At 40.8% G+C, this 24,833-nt stretch overlaps 1 protein-coding gene across 3 annotated transcripts in view; it reads left to right on the top strand.

Annotated features, from left to right (window-relative positions):
• CLRN1 (clarin 1) overlaps window positions 1–24,250 on the top strand; it is a 45,353-nt gene extending 21,103 nt beyond the window's left edge. Inside the window, exons 1-4 of one of the 3 annotated variants that reach the window (XM_002814181.4) lie at window positions 7,243–7,658; window positions 9,710–9,889; window positions 22,187–22,323; window positions 23,542–24,250. In XM_002814181.4, the coding sequence (XP_002814227.2) occupies window positions 7,634–7,658; window positions 9,710–9,889; window positions 22,187–22,323; window positions 23,542–23,562 (363 nt within the window). In that variant the 5' untranslated portion in view covers window positions 7,243–7,633 and the 3' untranslated portion in view covers window positions 23,563–24,250. Of the gene's footprint in view, window positions 1–7,242; window positions 7,659–9,709; window positions 9,890–22,186; window positions 22,457–23,541 lie in introns of those variants that run through there. The other 2 variants (XM_024244966.3, XM_054552826.2) reach the window with 2 other exon arrangements.
• Window positions 24,251–24,833: the final 583 nt, after the last annotated feature.

Genomic DNA, 24,833 nt, shown 5'->3' with positions numbered 1-24,833 from the left:
GAGGTCAGCATCTGTGACCTTTAACATCCACATTGACACTACCGCAGTCTTCCAAACAGAGCTGATGACATAGTTTGTATGTCGTCCCTGCCCAAATCTCATGTCGAACTGTAATCCCCAGTGTTGGAGGTGGGGCCTGGTGGGAGGTGATTGGATCATGGGGGCAGAGTTCTTATGAATGGTTTAGCACCGTTCCCCCTTGGTACTGTACAGTGAGTGAGTTCTCATGCAATCTGCTTGTTTAAAAGTGTGTGGCACCTCCCCTCTCTCTCTTTCTCCTGCTCTGGCCATGTGAAGTGTTGGCTCCTGCTTTGCCTTCCACCATGATTGTTAAATTCCCAGAGGCCTCTCTAGAAGCCAGTGTTGCCATGTACAGCCTGGAGAACTGTGAGCCAATTAAACCTCATCTCTTTTTAAATTACCCAGTCTCAGGCCAGGCGCGGTGACTGACACCTGTAATCTCAGCACTTTGGGAGGCTCAGGTAGGCAGATGATTTGGGGTCAGGAGTTCAAGACCAGCCTGGCCAACATGGTGAAACCCCATCTCTACTGCAAATATAAAAATTAGCCAGGCATGGTGGTGGGTGCCTGTAATCCCAGCTACTTGGGAGGCCAAGGCAGGAGAATCGCTTGAATCTGGGAGTCAGAGGTTGCAGAGAGCCAAAATGGAGCCACTGTACTCCAGCCTGGGCAATGGAGTGACACTCTGTCTCAAAAAAAAAAAAAAAAAAAATTACCCAGTCTCAGGTACTTCTTTACCTGAGACTATGAGAGAATGGACTAATATAGCTGAAGAATTTTATTTTTAGAAAACTTTTAAGTTTGGGGGTACCTGTAAAAGTTTGTTACATAGGTAAACTCCTGTCATGAGGGTTTGTTGTACAGATTCTTTTCTGCTTCTCTCCCTCTGCCCACCCTCCATCCTCAAGAAGACCCCAGTGTCTGTTGTTTCCTTCTTTGTGTTCATAAGTTCTCATCATGTAGCTCTCACTTATAAGTGAGAACATGCAGTATTTGGTTTTCTGTCCCTGTGTTAGTTTGCTAAGGATGATAGCCTCCAACTCCATCTATCTTCCTGCAAAAGACATGATCTCATTCATTTTTATTGCTGCATAGTATTCCATGGTGTATATATACCACATTTTCTTTATCCAGTCTGTCATTGATGGGCATTTAGGTTGATTCTGTGTCTTCAGAATTGTGAATAGTGCTGCAATGAACATTCATGTGCATGTGTCTTTATAGTAGAATGATTTCTATTCTTCTGGTAGTAATGGGATTGCTGGGTCAAACGGTCGTTCTGCTTTTAGCTCTTTGCAGAATCACCATACTGCTTTCCACAGTGGTTGAACTAATTTACACTCCCACTAAGTGTATAAGTGTTCCCTTTTCTCTGCAACCTTGCCAGCCTCTGTTATCTTTTGACTTTTTAATAAAAACCATTCTAATTAGTGTGATGGTATTTCATTGTTGTTTTGATTTGCATTTCTCTAATGATCAGTGATGTTGAGCTTTTTTTCATATGTTTGTTGGCTGCAGGTACATCTTCTTTTGCAAAGTGTCTGCTCATGTCCTTTGCCCACTTTTTAATGGGATTGTTTGTTTTTCTCTTGTAAATTTGTTTAAGCTCCTCATAGATGCTGGGTATTAGACCTTTGTCAGATGTATAGCTTGCAAATATTTTCTCCCATTCTGTAGGTTGTCTGCTTACTCTTTTGATAGTTTCTTTTACCATGCAGAAGCTCCTAAATTTAATTAGATCTCATTGGTCAATTTTTGCTTTTGTTGCAATTGCTTTTGGTGTCTTTGTCATGAAATCTTTGCCAGGTCCTATGTCCAGAATGATATTGCCTCGGTTGTCTTCTAGGGTTTTTACAGTTTTGGGTTTTACATTTAATCTTTAATCCATCTTGAGTTGATTTTTGTATATGGTGTAAGGAAGGGGTCCAGTTTCAATATTCTGCATATGGCTAGCCAGTTATCGCAGCATTATTTATTGAGTAGGGAGTATCTCCTCTGTTGTTTGTTTTTGTCAGGTTTGTTGAAGATCAGATGGTTGTAGTTGTGTGACCTTATTTTGGGGCTCTCTATCCTGTTCATTTGGTCTATGTGCCTGTTTTTGTACCAATACCATTCTGTTTTGGTTACTGTAGCCCTATAGCATATTTCAAAGTTGGGTAACATGATGCCTCCAGCTTTGTTCTTTTTGCTTAGAATTACCTTGGCCATTTGGGCTCTTTTTGGTTCCATATGAAGTTTAAAATAGTTTTTTTTCTAGTTATGTGAAGAATGTCATTGGTAATTTGATAGGAATAACATATAATGATATTGATTCTTCCTATCCATGAGCATGGGATGTTTTTCCATTTGTTTGTGTCTTCTCTGATTTCTTCAAAGAGTGTTTTGTAACTCTTATTGTAGAGATTATTCACCTCCTTGCTTAGCTGTATTCCTAGGTATTGTATTCTTTCTGTAGTAATTGTGAATGGGATTGCTTTTCTGATTTGGCTCTCAGCTTGGTGGTGTTGGTGTATAGAATGCTAGTGATTTTTTGTATCCTGAAACTTTGCTGAAGTTGTTTATCAGCTGAAGGAGATTTTGGGCTGAGACTATGGGGTTTTTTAGATATCGAATCATGTTCTCTGCAAAAAGATTTATTTTGACTTCCTCTCCTCCTACTTGGATGCCCTTTATTTCTTTCTCTTGCCTGATTTCCCTGGCCAGGACTTCCAGTACCATGTGGAATAGGCATGGTGAGAGAGGGCATTCTTGTCTTGTGCCAGTTTTCAAGGAGAATGCTTCCACATTTTGCCCATTCAGTATGATGTTTGTGGTGGTTTGTCATATATGGCTCTTATTATTTTGAGGTATGTTCCTTTAATACCTAGTTTATTGACAGTTTTTAACATGAAGCAATGTTTAATTTTATCAAAAGTCTTTTCTGCCTCTGTTGAGATAGTCATGTGGCTTTTGTCTTTAGTTCTGTTTATGTGATGAATCACATTCATTGATTTCCTTATGTTGAACCAACCTTGCAACCCAGGGATGAGGCCTACTTGATTGTGGTATTTTAGCTTTTTGATGTACTACTGGATTCAGTCTGCAAGTATTTTGTTGAGGATTTTTGCATTGATGTTCATCATGGATATTGGCCTGAAGTTTCTTTTTTTGTTGTGTCTCTGTCAGGTTTTGGTATCAGAATGATGCTGGCCTCCCAGAATGAGTTGGGGAGGAGTTCCTCCTCCTCAATTTTTTTGGAATAGGTTCTGTAGGAATGGTACCAGCTCTTCTTTATACATCTGGTAGAGTTTGACCGTGAAACCATCAGGTCCTGGGATTTTTTAGTTGGTAGGGTATTTATTACTGATTCCCTAAATAGACCAATAATGATTTTAGAAGTGGAGTCAATTTTTTCCTGGTCCAGTCTTGGGAAGGGGTATGTATCCAGGAATTTATTTAGCTCTTCTAGGTTTTCTAGTTTTTGTGCATATGGGTGTTCGTAGTAGTTTCTGATGGTTGTTTTTATTTCCGTGGGGTCAGTGGTAACATTCTCTTCATCATTTCTAGTTGTGTTTATTTGAATCCTCTCTCTTCTCTTCTTTATTAGGCTAGGTAGTGGCCTATCTATATTATTAATTTTTTCAAAAAACCAGCTCCTGGATTTGTTGATCTTTTGAATGGTTTTTTGTGTATCAGTCCTCCAGTTCAGCTCTGATTTTGGGTTATTTCTTGTCTTGTGCTAGCTTTGGGGTTGACTTGTTCTTGCTTCTCTAATTCTTTCAGTTCTGATGTTAATTTGAGATCTAACTTTTTGATGTGGACATTTAGTGCTATAAATTTAAATCTTAACACTGCCTTAGCTGTGTCCCAGAGTCTAGTATGTTGTATCTTTGTTCTCATTAGTTTGAAAAAACTTCTTGATTTCTGTCCTAATTTCATTATTTATCCAAAGTCATTCAGGAACATGTTGCTTAATTTCCACGTAATTGCATGTTTTTGAGCAATTTTCTTAGTCTTGACTTCTATTTTTATTGTACTGTGGTCTGAGGGTGTTTGATATGATTTTGGTTCTTTTGCATTTGCTGAGGATTGTTTTATGTCCAATTATGTGGTTGATTTTAGAGTACGTGCCATGTGGTGATGAGAAGAATGTATATGCTGTTGGTTTTGGGTAGAGAGTTCTGTAGAGGTCTATTAGATCCATTTTGTCCAATGTTGAGTTCAGATCCTGAATACCTTTGCTAATTTTCTGCCTCAGTAATCTAATACTGTCAGTGAAGCACTGAAGTCTCCTACTACTATTGTGTGGGAGTCTATGTCTCTTTATAGGTCTCTAAGAACTTGCTTTATGAATCTGGGGGCTTCTGTGTTGGATGCATATATATTTAGGATAGTTAGATCTTCTTGTTGAGTTGAACCCTTTACCATTATGTAATGCCCTTCTTTGTCTTTTTTTATCTTTGCTGTTTGAAGTCTTTTTTGTCTGAAATTAGGATTGCAACCTCTGCTTTTTTCTGTTTTCTGTCTGCTTGGTAGATTTTCCTCCATCCCCTTATTTTGTACCTATGGGTGTCCTTACATATTTTATCTTTATCTATCCATCCAGCCATCCAGGCATCCATTCATCCGTATCATTTTTAACCAATAAGGACTTTTAAAAGCCCAACCACAACACCATTAACATAACCAATAAAATCTATAACAATGATAAAATATCATCTAATACCCAGTCCATGTCCAATTTTCCCTCGCTATCTCAAAATCATCTTCTTAGAAATGGTCTGTTCAAATCACAAACCAGATTCAGAAACAATAGCCATACATTACATTTTATTAATATGTCTCTTAAATTTCTTTTAATCTGTTACTGTCATAGGAATTTTTATGTCTTCATTTATCCAATTATTAAAAAAGTATTTTTGTATTCATTGAATAGACAATGCTTGCAGAAAAGTAAAAAAAAAAAAAATTTTAGTACAAAAAGGTACATAGTGAACTGTTCCTCAGTCTCCCTTCCCAGAATCAATGTTACCACTTTTGTACAAATAGTCTCTGCCTAGACACACATGCCAGTCCCTAAGGTGGCTGTAACAAGGTGGTTAAGAGTGAGAACATGAATTCAAATTCCTATTTTGCTACTCACTAAGTATAAATCTTGGGCATGGTACATGGCCTCTGTGCCTCAGTTTTTAATAATGGTATCTATCTCATAGGCCTGTTGAGAGAATTAAATCAGATAAGTGCTTAAATAATTATTAATATTTATTATTATTCACATTCCCTTTTGGCTTTTTTCCCAAATAGCAGAATGGTGCACATATGTCTTCATTTATTTGGCTTGTTTTTTCACCTCACATCACATTTTGATGAATAATTCCATACATGTTGTTATAGATTTGCTTCATTCTTTGTAATCATTGACTAATATTCCATTGTATGAATATGCTACTGCTAAACATGTACGTTATTTCCAACCTCTTCTTATTATCAAGAAATGCTGCAATGAATATCCTTGTAATACTTTAGTAGATTCATGTGCAAAAATATTCATAGGATAAAATCCTGAAAGGTAAATTGCTGAGCTAAAGGGTATGTGCATTTTAATGCTTTATAGATACTGCCCAGCTGCCTCAAAGCAGGTTATAACAATTTACACTCCCAAGAAAAATGCACAAGGGTCCCCATTTCCCTGTACCCTAGCTAACACAGGATACTGCTAAATGTTTTCATCTTTGTAAACATGATGTGTTGAAAATGGTATCTCATAGTTTCAATGTGCATTTCTCTGATTGTGAGAAGATAAAGGAAATGTAGTGCAACTAAACCTCAGCAGTCAAATGACCTGGCCATGACTCCTGAGTGAGGACTCTAGTAAACACCATCAGGATCCAAACACCTCTGTATTTACGAAGAGGATGCTCCCTATTGGATAGCACTAAGCTTATTTCATGTATGTACATGTGTGGTTAGTTAGTTACATCCAGCAGTGGCAAAGGGCTTGTTCTGACCCAATCAAACTTTCTCTCCTGGCCCCCTTCCAGCATGGGTCAGGAATAGAGTGTTGTGGCCATGAGGCATGCATTTATACAGATGACTACTTACTCCTCCTTGAAACATTTTTTTTCCATTTGCTTTCCTGCTGTCTCACTCATGGGTCTGCTCCTAATTCACAAATTATTCTTTTCCCAGTCTTCTTGGTTGGGTTTTCTCCTCTTCTGTGCTTATAGACATAGGGGAGCCCCAGGGCTTCTCTATTGAACTACAGCTTCTCCCTGGGTTCGTCTCCTTGGGATGTCTATTCCAATGGGTTTAAATACCAGGGCTAGGACTAGGGAGAGGTCATTGAGGCACCTAGCACATAAAGTTTAAGGAAACATTCTTTATCGGGCCCATGCAAGTGCAGGACTGGCCGTGGAGGGTGACTACCACCTTACCTTTTCCACCCTAGGCACGTTGTTTGCCTTACCCTAGCCCCAGTCCTCTTTAACACCCCAGTCTTCTCCCTGGACCTCCAGAAACATAAATCCTATTTGACATTTCTACTTGGAAGTTTTAGGGTAACTCAAATGTAAAATATCTAAGACAGAACTCTTGCATCACTTCCCATCCTGGGGCCCAAGCCCGTCTCTTCTACTAGTCTATCTCAGTTAACAGCATCACCATTTATTCAGTTGCTCAGGACAAAAATTTTGAAGTAATCCTTGACTCTTCTTCTTTTTTTTTTTTTGAGATGGATTCTCACTCTGTTGCCCAGGCTGGAGTGCAGTGGTGGGACCTTGGCTCACTGCAACCTCTGCCTCCTGGGTTCAAGAAATTCTCCTGCTTCAGCCTTCTCACCTCGTGATCTGCTCACCTTGGCCTCCCAAAGTGCTGGGATTACAGGCGTGAGCCACCGTGCCCGGCCTGGATTCTTTTTTTTTTTAACAAGTCCTATCTTCCATCTCCAAAATGTATCCCAAATCTGACAATCTCTCCCACTGTAGGCCAGCCCCCATCTCTCACCTCTGAAAATAGCCTCCCTTAGATCTCTGGACATTTGTCCTTCCCCACCCCCTTGTGATCACTAGTCAGCATTCAGAATGACCTTTTAATATTATGAAGGAGACTGTGTCCCTCTCCTACTTAAAACTCTCTAATGGCTTCCTAATAAATTTAGAATAAAAAGCCAACTCCTTGCCATGGTCAACAGGCCAGGATCCAGTGGGTACAACAATCTGATCCCAGCACAATAATCCCACTTCCGCCTCCCCACCATTCACCAGGCTCCACTGCACTGGCTCATTCCTGCCTCAGTTGTGCTTCTTTTCCCTGGAAAATTCTTCCTGTAGATCTTTAAAGGGTGATTTCCTTCTCAACATTCAGGTGTCAGCTCGTGTCACTTTCCTGACCATGCCCATCCACTCAGAGATCACTGAAAATCCCATTACCCTATTTTATTTCTCCATCATATGTATCATTATCTGAAACTATCTTGTTGTTGATGCAGGCTATTTTCTTGACCCCTTCATGGGACTCCCAACAGGGGTACCTCATTTACTCAGCCTGCCCTGCTCAACCTCTTGCAGGAGGGAGCACATGAGTGAACGGGTGCAGGAACCAGCTGGCTACTTTAGTGCTGTCAGGAGCAAACTCCATGCAGGCCCTGCAGCAGCAACCAGGTGGGGGTGCCTGCAACCCCAGGGCCCCAGAGGGTGTGTTACAATGCTCTCGTAGCTCCGCCATCTGTGGACAGAAGTGTGTTGTCAGCTCAGTGGGCCCTTTGCTTCATCATGTAGGGTGGCTGCCCTCTGCCGGTGAGGGCAAAGGACCAGGGTGACAGTCTTTTTGGGTACCCACAATTTGTGCATCCTGAATTCTTGTTTGGTGCCCAAGAGGAATGAGGTCACACAGATTAACTGAAGGATGGTGAATGCAGAGAATTTTACTGAGCAATGAAAGTGGCTCTCAGCAGAGAGAGAAGCTGAAAAGGGAATGGGAAGGGCAGGTCACTCTCCCTTGAAGTCAAGTCACATCTCTCCAATGTCCAGCCACCATCTCTGAAGTCCAGTTGCCTCTCTCTGATGCCCAGCCACTTCTCCTCTCTACCAGCTGAGTCTGGGGTGTTTATAGGCAGAGGATAGGGGGTGGGGCGGGCCATACATAATTTTGGAAAAGGCAACATTCTATTGGTAAAAAGACATTATTCAGAAAGAACCAATTGAGAAAGAGCGGGCACACAGGGATGGAAGTTCTCACTTTGGGCTGCAGGTTTCAGGCTTTTCAGCTCAAAAGTGAGGTTTTTCCAGGGACCTGCCCCTGTCTGCCTAAAATTTCTACACCTCTATCATTGTTACCACTGGATAACAGTTCTCCTATAAAGTTCAGGGGCTTAAAACAAAAATTTACTAATTCACCTGGACAGTTCTTGATAGGGCCTCTCCTAACCGTTGCAGTTACATAGCAGCTGGGTTGGAGTGATCATTTCTGGGCTTGACATCCAGGACAGCTTCTTCCCTTGTGTGTCTGGTGCCTCAGTGCTCCGCCAGGCAGCCTTTCTCTCAGAAGAGTAGCCTGGACTTCTTGGCAACTCAAACTTCCAAAAGAAAAAAAAAGCAGACACTGCTGGTTCTCTTATCAAACAGGCCTGGAACTGGCACAATGTACTTTTGCTGCTATATTCAGGAGGTCAAAGCAATCAAACGCCAATCCAAGTTCAAAGGCATTGGGGAAAAAATTCTACCTCTTAAATGAGAAAGGACACGTGTGTAAAAGGGGGAAAAGCATTGATTGTGGCCATCTTTGGAGATAAGCTATCACGTTTATTTGTTTGTTTACTTTCTAATGGTCTGTCTTCTCCCATTAGGTTATAAGCTCTGTGAGACAACAGGAATCTTGTCCATCTTGTTTTATGGCTCTACTTCCAACATCTAGAATAATGCCTGGCACATAGTAGGTGCTCAGTAAATAACTTAAGCACTTGACACATGTTTGGGGAACTAAAATGAACTGAATTAAACTTCTCCAGATTGGTCCTGCCAGATTTGCTGATGCCAAGCATGCTGATGCCTCACCAGATGAAAGAAGCCCTAAATGTAGGGTTTCGCTTTCTCTGCAAACAAGAAAAACTTGCCCTGAACACAAAATCTAGAAATAGATTTGGCGTGCTTTCTACATGGAAATATTTCCCATAGTACCAGAAATTATTTTCCCACAGCTTTGTGCTACATTAAAATATTGAAGTAGACTTAAAATATCTCCATTCTTTAATCTTGGTGTAGACTAGAAACAATTGTTTTGTAACAAAGTAAATACGAAAACTTCCTGATGTTTGAACTCCCCAGATATCTCCAAACTTAAAATATCATTGCAAGTTAAGATAGATTTTTTTAAGTGACTACCGAGAAAGGTCATTAAAAGCTTGGTTATTAAAATGTACAGATTTGGGTTATAAAGCCAGCACTTATTTGTTTAAATCATTACATATGACCAAGCACAGAAAATAAATTACCTCAAATCTCCTCTTTGCTAATTTTTACTGGTAAACTCTATAAAATGATCCTATCTTTAAACCTTTTTGTAAACCCCTTATAAATTAGTAAGTGAGAATGTATTCATCAGAAGGATTTTAGTGATGTTTGAAATTAAAAAAGAGAGATTTGATTTTTAAAATTATACTTGCAGACTACTGCTAATGAAACTTCTTCTAACCCTAGTTTTGTCTTATCTTCAGTTTTTCCAGATTTGCTCAAAGCAATCCCAGTGAGCATCCACGTCAATGTCATTCTCTTCTCTGCCATCCTTATTGTGTTAACCATGGTGGGGACAGCCTTCTTCATGTACAATGCTTTTGGAAAACCCTTTGAAACTCTGCATGGTCCCCTAGGGTTGTACCTTTTGAGCTTCATTTCAGGTAAGTACAAAATTCTACCTCTGAAGACAAATGTGCTTTTCAATATGCCAAAAAAATGGTCTATCTAAATATAAAGTTATAATCTTAACATATATACATGGATGCACACTGTAGTATTATATATAATAACAAAAATTGTGGAAATACCACACTTGCTCAACAGTAGGGAATTCAATAAACACTTTATGGATACCTATATGAATAACTATGATGCTGACATTAAATTATATTTTTGAAGATGTAATCAAGAGGATGAACGCTTGTCTCAAAAAGTTGCATGGAATAAGCAGTATGTAAACTTATATAAACATTGTGAACCTAATTTGATTATATATATAAAATATAGAGAATATATATATAAAATGCATATATGTATATATGGGGGCTATATATATATGAAAGAGATAGATACATGATAGATAGATAGATAGACAGACAGACAGACAGACAGACAGATAGATAGATAGATAGACAGACAACAGAGACTCCAGTCTGTTGGTCGTGGTTGTCTCTGACCCATGACACTATGGGGGACTTTTATTTTTGCTCATACTTTTCAATATTTCTCAGTGTTCAATAATACGTAATAATAAAAATAAATAAATGGCATCAAAAAAGAGTAAAGGGCCAGTGTTCCACCCACATATGAGCAGCCATATTCAAGCCTGCAGACACTTTGTGTAGCCTAATGCTAGGTGTATCTGGGCAAGGATAAACTCTAAAGCCAGAAATTAGTTCATCAATAAACATGTTCTACTCAATAGCCAGGGCTAATGGAAAAGAATATAAAACCCAGTCTGTGCCAAATGGTGCTTACTCTCTACAAGTGGGAGAAGGAGAAAGATGAGAAAATGAAAAATGTGTGTATAATTTATATGTAGCTGTTCTGTAGGAGATCTCTGACTTCACCCCATTCTAAATTTGCAAAAAGATCCAACACTTTGTCAGATTCCGGGAGGCAAGTAATTTTATTGATGGTTTCATGGAGGGATACAGAAAGATAACAACTCACACAAAGCAAACAATGTAATGAAAATCTCTATTCAACTGTTTCTTTTTCTCCTGAAGTTGCCCTTTAGCTGCCAGCCACCAGGCACCAAGCTCAAGGTACTTGCTTGCTCTTGACACTACTTCCTTCTCTCACACAATTCAACCCCAGCCACAAATGTGTATAGATCTCTCTCTCTATAAAACAAAGCCCTGTAGTTAACAGAAGGTCACTCGCAGTGTAGCCTCTGTTCACTGTTACTTGTGTACACTGCTTAGGGTCTCACCCCATCCACATCCTGCTAATCACATTATTCACCCAACCAATGTAGATCTCTCCAGTGGAGATTCTGCTAATATTTTCTTTAGATTTGTCACAAGTATATAATACAGTTTTAAATTGTACAGATGATTATAAGGGAAGAGTCTAAGCCTTTTACATCTTTGTATCTCTAACAAAAGCATTCAGCATGAAGCTCTGTACACAGTGGACAATTCAATATGAATTTGCTGACTTGAAATAGCAAGCCTAGAAAGGAGATATTAACTTGGTCACTTAGACAGAACAGGTTTCAGCAATCAGAATTCAGATGAGATGGAACTGGTAGAACAGGCGCTTTGAAGCAATAGGACATGAGCCAGTGAGGAGAGGGATGGAATATCATAAACAAAGGCCAAGGGCTTTGCAATCAGAGCAGAAGAGCCAAGAGCACAGGCTCAGGGTGTGGGCAGACCGAACGAGAAAGTGATTCAATCACATGTGAAAGTCCAGATAAGAAAAGAGAGTTGGGATTACTTCTGCTCACCAAACATCCAAAACCAAACTGGTGGATCCGGGTGGTGTGCTGTTTTACTGATGACCATTACACACAATTTTAACAGAAGGAATGTAAAGCAGTGGTTCTCAAACTGGAGTTCCCAGATGAGCAGCATCTGCATCATCTGGAAACTTGATAAAGCAGCAAATTCTCAGGCCCTACCCCAGACCCACTGAATCAGAAACTTGGGGGTCTGGGGGAGGATGGCCATCTGTATTTTAACAAGCCATTCAGGAGATTCTGAGGCTGGCTCAAGTTTGAACTACGGGGAGTTGGTTCAACAGGTGTTGGTGGACTGAAAAACAAAAAGGAGACTCCGAGGTAACACCAAGATGGTAATGTCAGAAAGCAGCTACCACCCCTAGGGCTTGGGGGAACCAACAAAAGATTGTGGCATTGCCAGAACCTAGAAGCTTGAGGAGAGGCCCCAGAGCATTGTGTCTCAGACCTTGAGGACTTGGCACTGGGACACCATGAGGGGTTTCTGGGAGTGTGGGAAAGGGCTGGAAACTCCCCAGTTGCTGCCACCAGGGAGAACTACAAGTGAAGTGGAAGGTGTGGGCCTTTTTCCCTTTTCTTTTCTTGTCTTCTCTCTCCCCCTGGTGCTCGTGTTTGACAGAAAACAGCTGAAAAGGCAGAACTAGTTTGGGGAGTCTTGACCTGGCATCATAAAGCAGAGAAAAGCAAAGCTGGAGTGAAGGTGAGACGCAACAGCTTATTAGCACAGCCGTCTAGCGCTCCAGCTTCTGAATGAAATTCTGAAGAACAGCACATTTGGAAGACAAATTATTTGACAGTTCTGACAGACGACCAAACTAACAGCATTTGAAAAGCAAGATGACTCAGAGAATACAAAATTTAATCCAAATCCCAGATCCTATCTCTGCCTTTGGCCAGGCCGAATGCAAGGAGAACCTGAGCACACAAATATATGCGGGAATGATCAGGACCTGTGCCTGCATTCTATTCTGTCTCACCCACCTTCAAATTTGTTGTAAAAGCATGGGCTCAATAAAGGTTTGTGAATCAGGGGAAGGAAGAGAAGGGGAGAAAGGAAGAGAAGGGGAGAAAGGAAGGGAAGGAGCCAGCTCCAGATCTGTGTCTTGCAGAGGATAAAGGCCAGTGTTTTTAGATCACCCAGTGTTTTTCTAAGCCCCCAATACTTATTTTTAAATATCAAAATGTTCAATAACTCAAAAAAAAAAAAAACCTGTTACGACAACAAAACATGTTTGAGGGTCAGATGGACTGACAGTTTGTGACCTCTGAGGATAAACAGGTCACTTTGGAATCACAGACTTCCTCATTCCCCTTAAATCTCATATGGTACCCAGAAGCCCTTGGAACTTTGGAAGGTGTTTAGTCACAGTTGTAATGTCCACGCAGACCCTGGCCCTAAGCCCCAATTGTGTAAGGGTAGGTTTGTAGCCCTTATCCCAAACATTCTAAATGTGAGCCAATGCGTCACACACTCAGAGGCCAGAGACTGTATTAGGGGTCCTTTATTTCAAGTACGAGTCACATTCCATTAAGAGACCCCAGAGGTCAGCTCTTTTCCACTGACTGGTTCTCCTCTCTTGTTTCTCTTGCCAGTGTGTGCTGCCTAGGTGGCAGTACTCATCATCAGCAGAGAAGAAAAATGCTTTCCTCCTTGGGCCTCTTTTCTCTTTTTCTCCTCCCTACTCACATTCAGGTTCCCTAAGCTTCCCCCCTCCTTGTGCTGAAGTCATTCTATGGTCATTTCTTCAACTGTCTACTTCCCTGCTGGATAGGCACCCAAGACTTGGCATCCTGGGGCATGTAGAAAGGGGAAAGGGAAGGGAAGAGAAAAGAAGTCCTCCCAATTGTCTATCTGGACCTTTCCACACTGCCCAGAGTACTGCTATGGGCATCTCCTTATATCTCCCAATGTGATGCATGCCAGACCCTGCAGGTAGAAAAGGAAAGAAAGCAACCCGTTGGACCAGGCCAGCAATGGCTTCAGTCACACAGCTCACTCATACTTATGGCTTCATATTCTGTTGCCTCCTGAACCAGACATTTCTTCCACTTTCATAACCTCCAGTTTAGCTCGTAATCCTCAGCATTCTCCATGTAATATTGTTGCATGAAACCCATGCAAATCAGCCAATTTGCTCTTTCTCATCTTGTCATTTATAAATTGATGCTGAGAAGTCTTTTTCCCAAGGTAGGATTTTAGTAATACCTTCATCATCCCCCATAGTTCATTTTGGGCAGTGATTCTCTTCTTCGACTGTGCATTAGAATCATCTGAAGAACTTTCTAAAACTACTGATCTCGGGTCTCACACAACACTAATTAAATATAGTCTCTGGGGGTAGGGCTTGGGCACTGCTATTTTACCTTAAGCCCTCTGGAGTCATTCTAATTTGTAGCCAGTACTGAGGGTTGCAACATAGGTGAATATATTTCACGTATTTGTCAAACATTGACTAAGTGCCCACTATGTGCCAGTCATTATAATAGGCACTGGTGATCCCACAGTGAATCAGGCACACAATGCTGTCTTCATGGAGCTTGCAGTCTAGTGGGAGAGTCAAACAAAAGTGTATATCAATAATTAAGTGGTTACAGATTGCAATAATTACAATAAGGGTGATAAACAGGTTGCTATAATACACAATAGTATTGCCTTTCACCAGACATTTCTTAAAGAGGTAAATCATCTATCAGACACCTTTTAAAAATCTCATCTAATTTCAAAAGTGTACATAAATAATTAAGTGATTACAGTTTGCAATAATTACAATGAGCGTGATAAACAAGTTGCTATGAAAGAGAAAGATAGCAGAGATCTGGCTTTGAGATGGTGGTCAGGGAAGACTGCTCCAATAGCTGAGTTCTAAAGCTAAGAAGGAACTCAGAACCTTCACAGAACATCCCAAGTAGAAGAGAAAGAACACTGAAGACTCTAGGGAAAGAGATCTGCTTGTTGTAGGAACCGAAAGAAGGCCAATGTGGCTAGGGGCTGGGTAGTGAGGGGAAATGGCACAAGGAAAAAATGAGGTTAGAGAGATCAGTTGATACCAGTTAACGCTGGACCTTAAACATTAACCATGGTAAGTCTTTTAGAATTGATTCTAATTGCAATGAAAAGCTTTTGAAAGATTTTAAAAAGATGTCTGATAGCTGATTTACCTCTTTAAGAAATGTCTGGTGAAAGACAATACCATCGCATTGGAGATGGAAAAAGATGAATGGATTCTAAAAACACTCTGAAAGTACATTAAAAATGTTTTTTTAGGTAGCTTATGCAACTAATAAATAGTGGTGGCATTATGGATAAGACAAGGGAGGAGCAGGCTTGCAGTTTAGGGCAAGAAAGAGGTGGGGAGAAGAGCTCAGCACTAAAAATCATGTGTTCCATTTGGGGCACATCGAGTCTGAGATGCTATGAGACCACCAAGTGGAGATGTCAAGTAAATAGTCAGTTACATGAATCTGGAGTTCAGTGAAGAGGTCTAGAAGAAAGACGTACATTTGGGCATTATTCGGATATAGATATTTTGTAAAGCAATAAAATTGGATGAGATCACCTAGGGAGAGAAGGCACATAGATAAAAACTGACCTAGGACCAATTCCTGAAGAACACTGACAGTTAATTTTTTGGTTTAGGAGGAGGAGAAGCCAGTAAAAGACACTGAGTAGCAATATCCAAAGAGAAAGAGGAAAAAGGAAAACTGGGAAATTATGGGTGTCCCAGAGGGAATGTTTCAAGATTACCGTCAGCAGTGAGCTTTGTGTAAAGGTGGCCACCTGTAATACAGGTGCGGGCAGGAGAAAGCAGAATAGGGAAAAGGGAGTGAAAAAACTTCCCTCAAGATTTATAATACAGTGGAAGAGAGAGAGAGAGAGAAAGAGAAAGAGAGAGAGAGAACTTAAGGAGGTAGAAGAAGAGAGAGAACCAAAAAAGAGGGAGCTGAGTATAGAAGCAATTAGATTCATAGTTTTTAGTTGCAGCAGTGATATGTGAGTGGGGGCCTTTTATATATTGCATTCTAGATGTTTCCCAGTTGATGGGAGAGAGTCTTACCTAGATCTGCATGTAAAAGACAGTAGGCCAGCTGGCAGACTTCACATGGATCAGTGGTAGAACATCCTAGTAGGTCTGTGAATACTCTCTGAGAATGACATGAAAGGTATTGGTTCAGGCCTTTTGGAGGTGATAAAAACCACCAAAATGTGGACTTATTGCAAATTGTGTTTGTTACCATTTGCAATGATTATAATTATTCTCTTATATATAGGCTTTCTTACATATAGCTTCTCTTACACATAGCATCATGAGTTATGCCTTCTCTTACATATAGTGTCTGCTATGAGTTATGCCAAGCAGGGCAAACAAAATTGCTGCCTTTCTTTAAAAAGAGGATGCTCCTAGTATGGGCCTAATTAATTATGATAATTACAGCTATGGCATGGAACATAAGCACATTCATATACACAAAGACAAGAAAATAAAGAACAGTTCAAAAACAGAACACTTACATTATATATCAGTTTCACTATGAATAATACCCTGGACTCTGAAATATGTCTGGGGCACATTATTCTGCAATTGGTGGTGAAAATAAATCTGCATCTTATCTCCACGCCAATCCTTATGAAGGAGCTGTTTTTCAGGAGTTCAAGAAAGAGACACAGGGTTGTCCAGTCATCAAAGCCACAGAGCCTGAGGAAGGATAAAGGATTTGTGGCAGGAAAACCCAGTAATGAAAATATTCTGCTAGTTTCTCAGCATAGAACTTAGAAAAGAGGCCACAGAAGGAAAAGAGAAGTAATGTTAGACAGCTGATGTTGGCAATGGGCAAAGAATTTCATTCCCATATGCAGGGCAGTGGCTAAAGGGGCAGTTTTGTGAGGAATCACATTGCAGGTCATTCATGTCCAGGGTGTGGTAGGAGGACTGTGTTTCATTTATTTTGTACATGGCCCAGCCATGACCTTGTGCAAGGAAATGCTTAATCATTTTCTAGCACAGTTGCAACGAGATTCTTACCCTACTCAGAATGTATGTCTTCTCTTCTGTTTCATTTAGTCACAACCCAAGTCCTTGCTTTGACCTCCAAAGCACCACTTGATGTATCCACTTCAGAAACACACACAGATAGCTCACCTATTTCTATCCCTTACCTTCCTCCCCTCTTCACTCAAACCACCTACTTTCTTTGCATTCACTCTTCCTTCAGCCTGAAATAATCTTCCTCCAAATATCTACCTTCTCACTCCCTCACTTCTCTCAAGATACACTTAAATGTTATGTTCCCTACGAGGCCTCCCCTGGCCATCCCTCCCCAGCCTTCCTATCCCCGCTCTCTGCTTTATTTTATTCTCCTTAATATATATCACACTCTGAAAAACCATTGAATGTACTTATCAAGTTATTGCCTCTCTCTCCCTTTCCATTGTCTCCATCACTGAGAGCTCTGTGAAGAAAGGGATTTGTACCTGTTTCACTTAGTGCTGTACCCCCAGTTCCCACAACAGTGCAAAGGCACTCAATAAATAGTTGTTGAATAAGTGAATAAAACAGAGGTAGCTGCGTATTTTCTGGTAACAAATGACATTCTTCTGAAAATGTCATATTTTCAGATATATTTCTGAAAATAAATTCAAATTAGATAAATATTGTATTTTTAGACCATTTCTTCTTTGCATTAATCATCCTTCTCAATAACATAACATTTGTAAAACTTAGGTTAGATATGGGCTCTTCAACTTTCCATTACAGAAGATAAAGTGAAAAGGCTAGACTCAATGATGATATTCCTTCATCTACATCTATCCTTTGGAAACACATGAGCAAATTGCTTGCCATCACAATCTCAAAATCTACTCTTTGGTATTAACTCACTTCACTTGTCCCTCTGTCCCTTTCTAGATGGTAGCCATCAGTCTCTGGAGCAGTGTAGAGTCAGAACAACTTCTATTTGGGGAAGAAATCATTGCTGGTGACCTTACTTTCAATTACTAACTTTCTAGTGACATTTACATAATTTTAGAGAAAATTAACACCTACACTTGTAAAGTTATGGCTTTCCCACACCTATTTATCATCTCTCAATATTCCTTGAAAAGGAAATTATCAATTTATCATTCTATATTGGCAATGAAATGCCCCTAATATCTGTCACCTATAAGACAATTGAAGATGATGTGTTGAAAGCTTTCTGAAAATGTTGATCATTACTTTAAATTGAATTGAAATTCCAAGTTGTTGTTTCCCAAAATATGATCTTACTGATCATAGAATAACATTTCAGAGATTTCTTCCCCTTCGAGGACCCAAACCTCTGGACTCCCACAGATCCTGGCAGGGTGTTCCCACTCATAAAAGCATAGGTGCCCTCAGGGTCATGCAGGGTTGAAGAAGCAACTCTCATTGGCCATGTCCTACATTCCCCATATAGTAAGGACTGGAGGAGACCAGTGCTCAATTCTGCAGTCTCAGACAGCTGTCAGAGGAGAGTCATGAATGTGCAGTGTCTAGCACATTACAAACGTTTGTTAATTGACTGATCATTCATGGTGTGACAGCCCTATAACTCAGCTATCCTATTCAGTCAGAAATTAACTCAGTAATCAAAGTCATTAAAAGGAAGAAAAAAAAAAAACCTACAGTACCAGCCAGATGGTGGGGAAATCAGACAGATGAAAGGAAAAATGGCTGTAGGTCATTGAGTAAGACACTGGGCAGCAAAACCTGGGCCTTGTGCCTGGTTATACTCCAAATTATAGCTCCAGCAAGGTTTGGCAGGATTTCCAAAGTCCTGGTTTATTCTAACCTTTCTTGGGAGAAGGAGCAGTGTTGGTCAGACGGACAGACACATAAGGAATCTGTCCAACTGGCATCACGTGAATTTGGGCTCTTGGTGTACATGGATAACTGGGAAAAAGAGGAGAGAGACATGTAGGACTGATCCTACCATTTGTGAAGTCTTGGGCAAGAGTATGAATGAAAACCCACTTCTCTTCCCCTGCCTGGCTCCGCTGCACATGGTAAAGAGCCTCAAGCATAGGCGTGTGGACATTGCACCATGTATCCAAGCTCTGACCATGCCCCTTGAAACAGCTATTCCTCAGCCACCCTCTGACCCTGGGAGGACTGACCCAGGAGAAATGACCACATAGGTCTTGAAAATGGGCTCAGGGCTATTTACGAAGTCAATTCCGGAGTCCCAGGAGTATGGACTAAAATGTGAGTCAGGCACGCCAGACGGGTATGTTCTATTGACTTCAAGGATTCCTCATGCTGTGGGAAGGAACCTCTCCAGAAGACAGAGCAGAACCCTCTAAACGTGGGGCACAAAGCAGGAGCCCCTCTTGCTGGATTCTAAGGATCGTACTGGAAGAGTGTAGGTTGAGTCCTATTCTCACATCACTTATATCCCTTACACACTTCTTTTATAGCCTTAGCAGCCACGCCACAAAGAGAAACTCTTCATGTGTATCTTTTGGTCCGTAAGTCATAAATAGTTATCCTTGATCCCATGTCTTTTTTAGAGCCATGGACAGAGAGAAGCAAAAATATCCCAAGTTCACACTGAGTTGTCTCCCTTCATATCTCTTAGCAGTCATTGAAAGGTTATGAGACTCAGGCTGGGTTTCTATCCTCTGTCCCTGAAACGACAACGTTGACCTCATGATCAACTCTAGAATCCAGAGCAAGATCTCAGACTGTCCTCTCTACTACTAGATGGCACACTTTGTTTTGGGGGCTGTGTGCTTGAAATATTAGCTATGGCAAAAGGCTTTGAGTCTTATGACACCCCAAGTAACTTTTACTTTAAGAATTTGAAATACAGCCTTGCTGTAATGCTGTCTTCTTAACAAAGTAGTACCTTTAAAATATTTAACAACTTGAAAAGGAAACCGAGCTTGAATTTTCCTTTCAGGTGCTCAGGAAATAGTGTTTCACTTCTGTCTGAAATTCACCATCTCCTCAGACAAAGAAGGCTCTTATGGTAAAAGGAATGGCATTTTCCCCACAATTTTCGAATAAAAGATAAAGAGAAAACAGCACTGCAGCCTTTTTGTTAGGATCTAACAATAAAGAAATAATACAGTTTTGCCAGGGGAGAGCTCTGGTTTTAAGCTCAGAATACAAAAATAGGCTGACAAAATTTTACAAAGGAATATTCTCAGCTACCACTCTGAGGATGGTAGAAAGTGAAGTTTCAAGAAAATTATATTATTTGATTATTTGATGATGATTAAGCTGATGGGCCAGTCCTATGTGAAATTCTAAAGTAGAAGAAATGTGATGTCGCCTTTTCTGCTCACCTCTCCCGTCATTCCTACCCCCAAATCTCTACCTCTACCCCAAACCTAGCCTGACCTTTGGGAAAGGAATGGGGGCTGTCACTTGCACCGTAGCTCCTCCTGCCTGCAATGCTCTCCCCACACAGTCCAGCCTCCCTCTGCTCAGCTAACTTTTCCTATTGCTCCTTCTGGCTACTTCTAAGGAATCTTCCATAATGCTGCCCATCCTCTCAGTAACAGCCCCTCTACTATCCCTTGATTACCTGCACTGTAATTGGTTAGTAATTGATTTTATGTCCTCTGCCAAATTATACTCCATGAGAGCAGAAATCATGGGTATTTTCTTTAATGTTTAAATCTCCACAACTATCCCCCATATAAGTCTAAAGAATAAATGAATGAGTGAATTAATGAATAGAAACTCAAGCCATTATGTTGCCACTCCCAGGATATTTGGATTAACTTTAACTGAAGAGTAAAAAGCATTTACCTGTCCTAAAGGAGACATAAAATTAGTGGGACAGTATTTGGAGAAAAAAAAAGACACTGTAATACGTTCTTTTGTGTTGCCTACCCTGATGTAGTCAGGTGTTTCTGATATGGGGTGGGCTGAGGATTTGAAATAAAATTGCCTAATTTGACATAGTAAGTGGAGGAATCAGGATTTGAAACCAAATTGGTTTGACCTAAATCAAGCTATTATGATAAGGACTTGCAAGAAAAAAGGAATCCATAAAAACCATATGAATAGCTACCAATTAGTAAGCAGTTATATGTGTCAATTACAACGCCAAATGCAAATCATGCTTTATTTATATTAACCGCCTTTTATAGATGAAGAAATTGAGACCTGAATATTAAAATTGCCTACTTTTACATAGTAAGTAAAGGAATCAGGGTTTGAACCCAAATTGGTTTCACCTAAGGCAGAAAACCATCTCAGCAAGTCTCCTATTAACTGGAACCCTATTGTGGTGGCCTGGGGTATAACAGTAGCTGTGGAAGTGCTGTAGAGTTCTGGTCATCCCATGTGCTCCTGATCTGGTCCCTCCTGCCACCTGCTTCTGCTCCCTGTGCCATCCACCCGTCTGGAAGTCTCCCATTGTCCATCTTCAGGGGAGACACTCACCAGAGTTTCCAGCTTCCAGCCAGTATGGAGTGCCCCTGTCTCACAGCAATCTCACCGAAATCACAGCTACATCTGTTAAAATTAGGCTACCAACGAGTGATAGATGAGGGGGAAAAATAACAATAGTGTACTAAACAAAACAAATGTTTATTTTTCTCACACATAAAAATCTAGAGGTTGAAGTCCAGGGCTGGTCCAGAGGCTCCAAGGATCTGGGATTTAGACTCCTTCTTTCTTGTTTTTCCACAGCATATGGCTTCCATTTCTGGGGCCACATTGGTCCAAAATGTATGCTGGGGCTCCAGCCATTGCATCCATATTTCAGCCACAGGAAGGAGGAAGTGGGGAAGAAAGGACAGGCCCCTAACACCTGTATAGTTCAAGAAGACTTTCCCACCTATACACCCCAACCACCCTTAGTTGAACAATGCTGCCTTAATTCAAGACACTCACATGTCTAGCTAAAAATCTGAATTCTGTTACAAACAAGGAGAATAGAGATGTGCGCCACCTCAACACCTTATCCATAGCTATCTTTGCTCAGGTTTTCCTTTGTGCAGCTGTGGCCAAGTGAAAGCTGAAGGAGCCATGGTAACCCTTCTGAAGGGAGGCCTGGGGCCTTTCACAAGAGGCCGCATGATTGGCATTTATCCTGCATGGCCTGTGAAGTACAGAGAAATATTTTCTCTTGAAGCCACATCATAGCAGTGGCTGCTTTGTAGCCTGATTCCACCATTATGCCTTTAAAGTGCCTAGCAATTCAGCTTTCACATCATGCAAAGAGGAATATCTCCCAGTCTTTGTAAGATCAGCTTAATTCTAACCACCTCCTTACCCCCCACTGCACTCCTACACACACACACAAATCTTCTTCACTCAGAGCAGAACCATAACCCAAGCACTACCACCTAGAGATTGAAGAATCAGGCTCATGATTACAAATACGCAATAATTTTTTTGCGTGGAGAATGTAAATGGGGATGATGGTAAGAGAATTCCTTGGTTTACACATTGACCCTCTTCCCTGTCCCTTACAATCAGGAAATATTTGTCCCAACACATTGTTTCTTCTGTTGCAGGCTCCTGTGGCTGTCTTGTCATGATGTTGTTTGCCTCTGAAGTGAAAATCCACCACCTCTCAGAAAAAATTGCAAATTATAAAGAAGGGACTTATGTCTACAAAATGCAAAGTGAAAAATATACCACCTCATTCTGGGTCATTTTCATTTGCTTTTTTGTTCATTTTCTGAATGGGCTCCTAATACGACTTGCTGGATTTCAGTTCCCTTTTGCAAAATCTAAAGATGCAGAAACAACTAATGTAGCTGCAGATCTAATGTACTGAAAGGCAAACTTTTCTATAATTTTACAAGGGAGTAGACTTGCTTTGGTCACTTTTAGATGTGGTTAATTTTGTATATCCTTTTAGTCTGCATATATTAAAGCATCAGGACCCTTCATGACAATGTTTACAAATTATGTACTAAGGATACAGGCTGGAAAGTAAGGGAAGCAGAAGGAAGGCTTTGAAAAGTTGTTTTATCTGGTGGGAAATTGCTTGACCCAGGTAGTCAAAGGCAGTTGACTAGAATCGACAAATTGTTACTCCATACATATATATATATATGTGTGTGTATATATATATGTATATATATATGTACATATACATATAAAAGTGTAAGATGCCTTTCCATCAAAAAGAAATCAAAGGCACATGGAATATATTTTGATAAAAACAAATAATATTTCAAATATATCCACACATTTGTTGCCAGATTTCAGAAAACTGAGCTGCAATCACTTTCCTAAAATAGTAGTGTATTAAATGAACATCTATGAAATGTATCAACACACATTTTAAAAAGTTTGTTTAAAGTATAATCTTTGGCCGGGGTGGTGACTCACACCTGTAATTCCAGCACTTTGGGAGGCCAAGGTGGGAAGATCATTTGAATTCAGGAGTTCGAGTTACAGCCTGGGCAATAAAGTGAGACCCTGTCACTAACAAAATTAAAAAACAAAATAAATATAAAATATAGGCTTTAAAAAAGCATAGTCTTATTAACCATGTCTGTTGGTCAAAATTTGCAAACTCTCAAAGAAGAAAAGAAGAAAACACCAAGCTTAGGGTGTTTTTCCTCCTGTGCCTGAGTCCCAATTACATTCACGACAGTACTTTCAATGAACATAATTGTTAGGACCACTGAGGAATCACGAAAAATGATCTCTACTAGTACATTTGATGCAAAATGACTCATTGGGGGCTGTTTTTCTAGCTATAGTGTCTCGAGTACTAATATGCAATTATGAAAATCATATTAAATCTGGGATTATGACGGTATCACTGTGTCATCTTGGTCTTGGTCTGGCTGTCACCAAGCATGACCCAGGTCAACTTTTTTTTCCCTGAATTACCCATCAAATTGATCTGCAGCTGACTAAAGGCCACAGCTGAGCCTGGAACTGACCCTTCCTTCATCCTCAACCTGCTGTCCTCCAGAAAGCACCAAGGAAAAGGCAGAGAATGACAGCAAACAGATCACCAGGCCTCTGACCACAGGTGCTGGGTACTCAGCAGCTCTCATATAATAGGTTTGAAAGTACTCCTTAAAATAAAACACTGTTTCCCTTTGGAACTATTTACAAGGATGAAACAACCGTATACCTGAGAAATAACTTGCTCTGGTGTCAATTCGCTATTTGCCAGCAGACATCAGAACACAACGAGTTTCCAGATGCTGGTTTTTCCCCTTAAATCAGGAAATACACATGGAGAATTTCTAGAAGACTACAATTCGGTCTAGCCAGAAAGGGGATTTTTTTTGGTAACAGGCTAGAGCCCAGTTCTGTAAGTCTTCAGCTGAAATGGTCCAGTATAAAAGCACCGGAAATGAGGAGTGGGCTAGGAGGACAAGGACTGTCTCCTACGTGAGGAGTTGGTTGGAGGTCCCCAAGGCCAGGTATCCCCTGCACTCTCATTGGATTCCTCTCTGTCTTCTTGGAGTTTTGAAAAACTCCTTCGAACACCAGGCTTTTTTCTTTAGAAAACAAGTCTCCAATTGTTCTCTTTTCCGTAGAAAGAGAAAGAAAACCTGGAGCAGCTGCTGAAGAATCTAATGAGGAACTAAGAGGCAAACCCACCATGTTCCCTGGCTGGACAGGAGAAGCAGGGCTGTGACAGACACTCAAAAGGTCCCTGCAGAGCACACCGCACACAAAATAAAGCAGGAAACAACTTGGCACCAGCAGCGCACCAGTCTCCCTCTCTTCTTGCAGATGAAACGCAAAGTCCCCAGGCCTATGGGGAGCCCTTAGAGGAAGGGTCTGGCCAGGACGCTCATTGGCGGTTCCCACTCGGTGGGAATCAAAGGCCCCGGGAATGATGTTCATTTTGCTGGGACCCGCCCTCCCTCCCCAGGTGGCAGCCAGCCTTCTCACAAGGTCGCGGGGCCCCCTGCTGGCCCTGGGGAGGAGAACACCATGCCAGGTGGGGAGCCTGTTTCATTGTCTCAGACACCTTCATGTCATCAGTGAGAACATCAGTGCTGATGATGCTGCCAGAAAGAATGGCAAGAAGAATGTATGAACATCATCCTAGGTTTGTCCAGGTGGACCCAGCCAAGGCAAGACGTGTTCACCGGAACAGGAGCAAGCTTCAGAATGAAGCGAAAACAGACCCAGATGGTGCATTAGAATGAAGAGGAGGAGCACTCCTTACATCTGGGC

The sequence above is a fragment of the Pongo abelii genome, chromosome 2 (assembly GCF_028885655.2).
Source record: "Pongo abelii isolate AG06213 chromosome 2, NHGRI_mPonAbe1-v2.0_pri, whole genome shotgun sequence".
Lineage (NCBI taxonomy): Eukaryota > Metazoa > Chordata > Mammalia > Primates > Hominidae > Pongo > Pongo abelii.
Note: the sequence above shows the minus strand (reverse complement) of the source record. Positions and strands in the feature narration are given on the sequence as shown.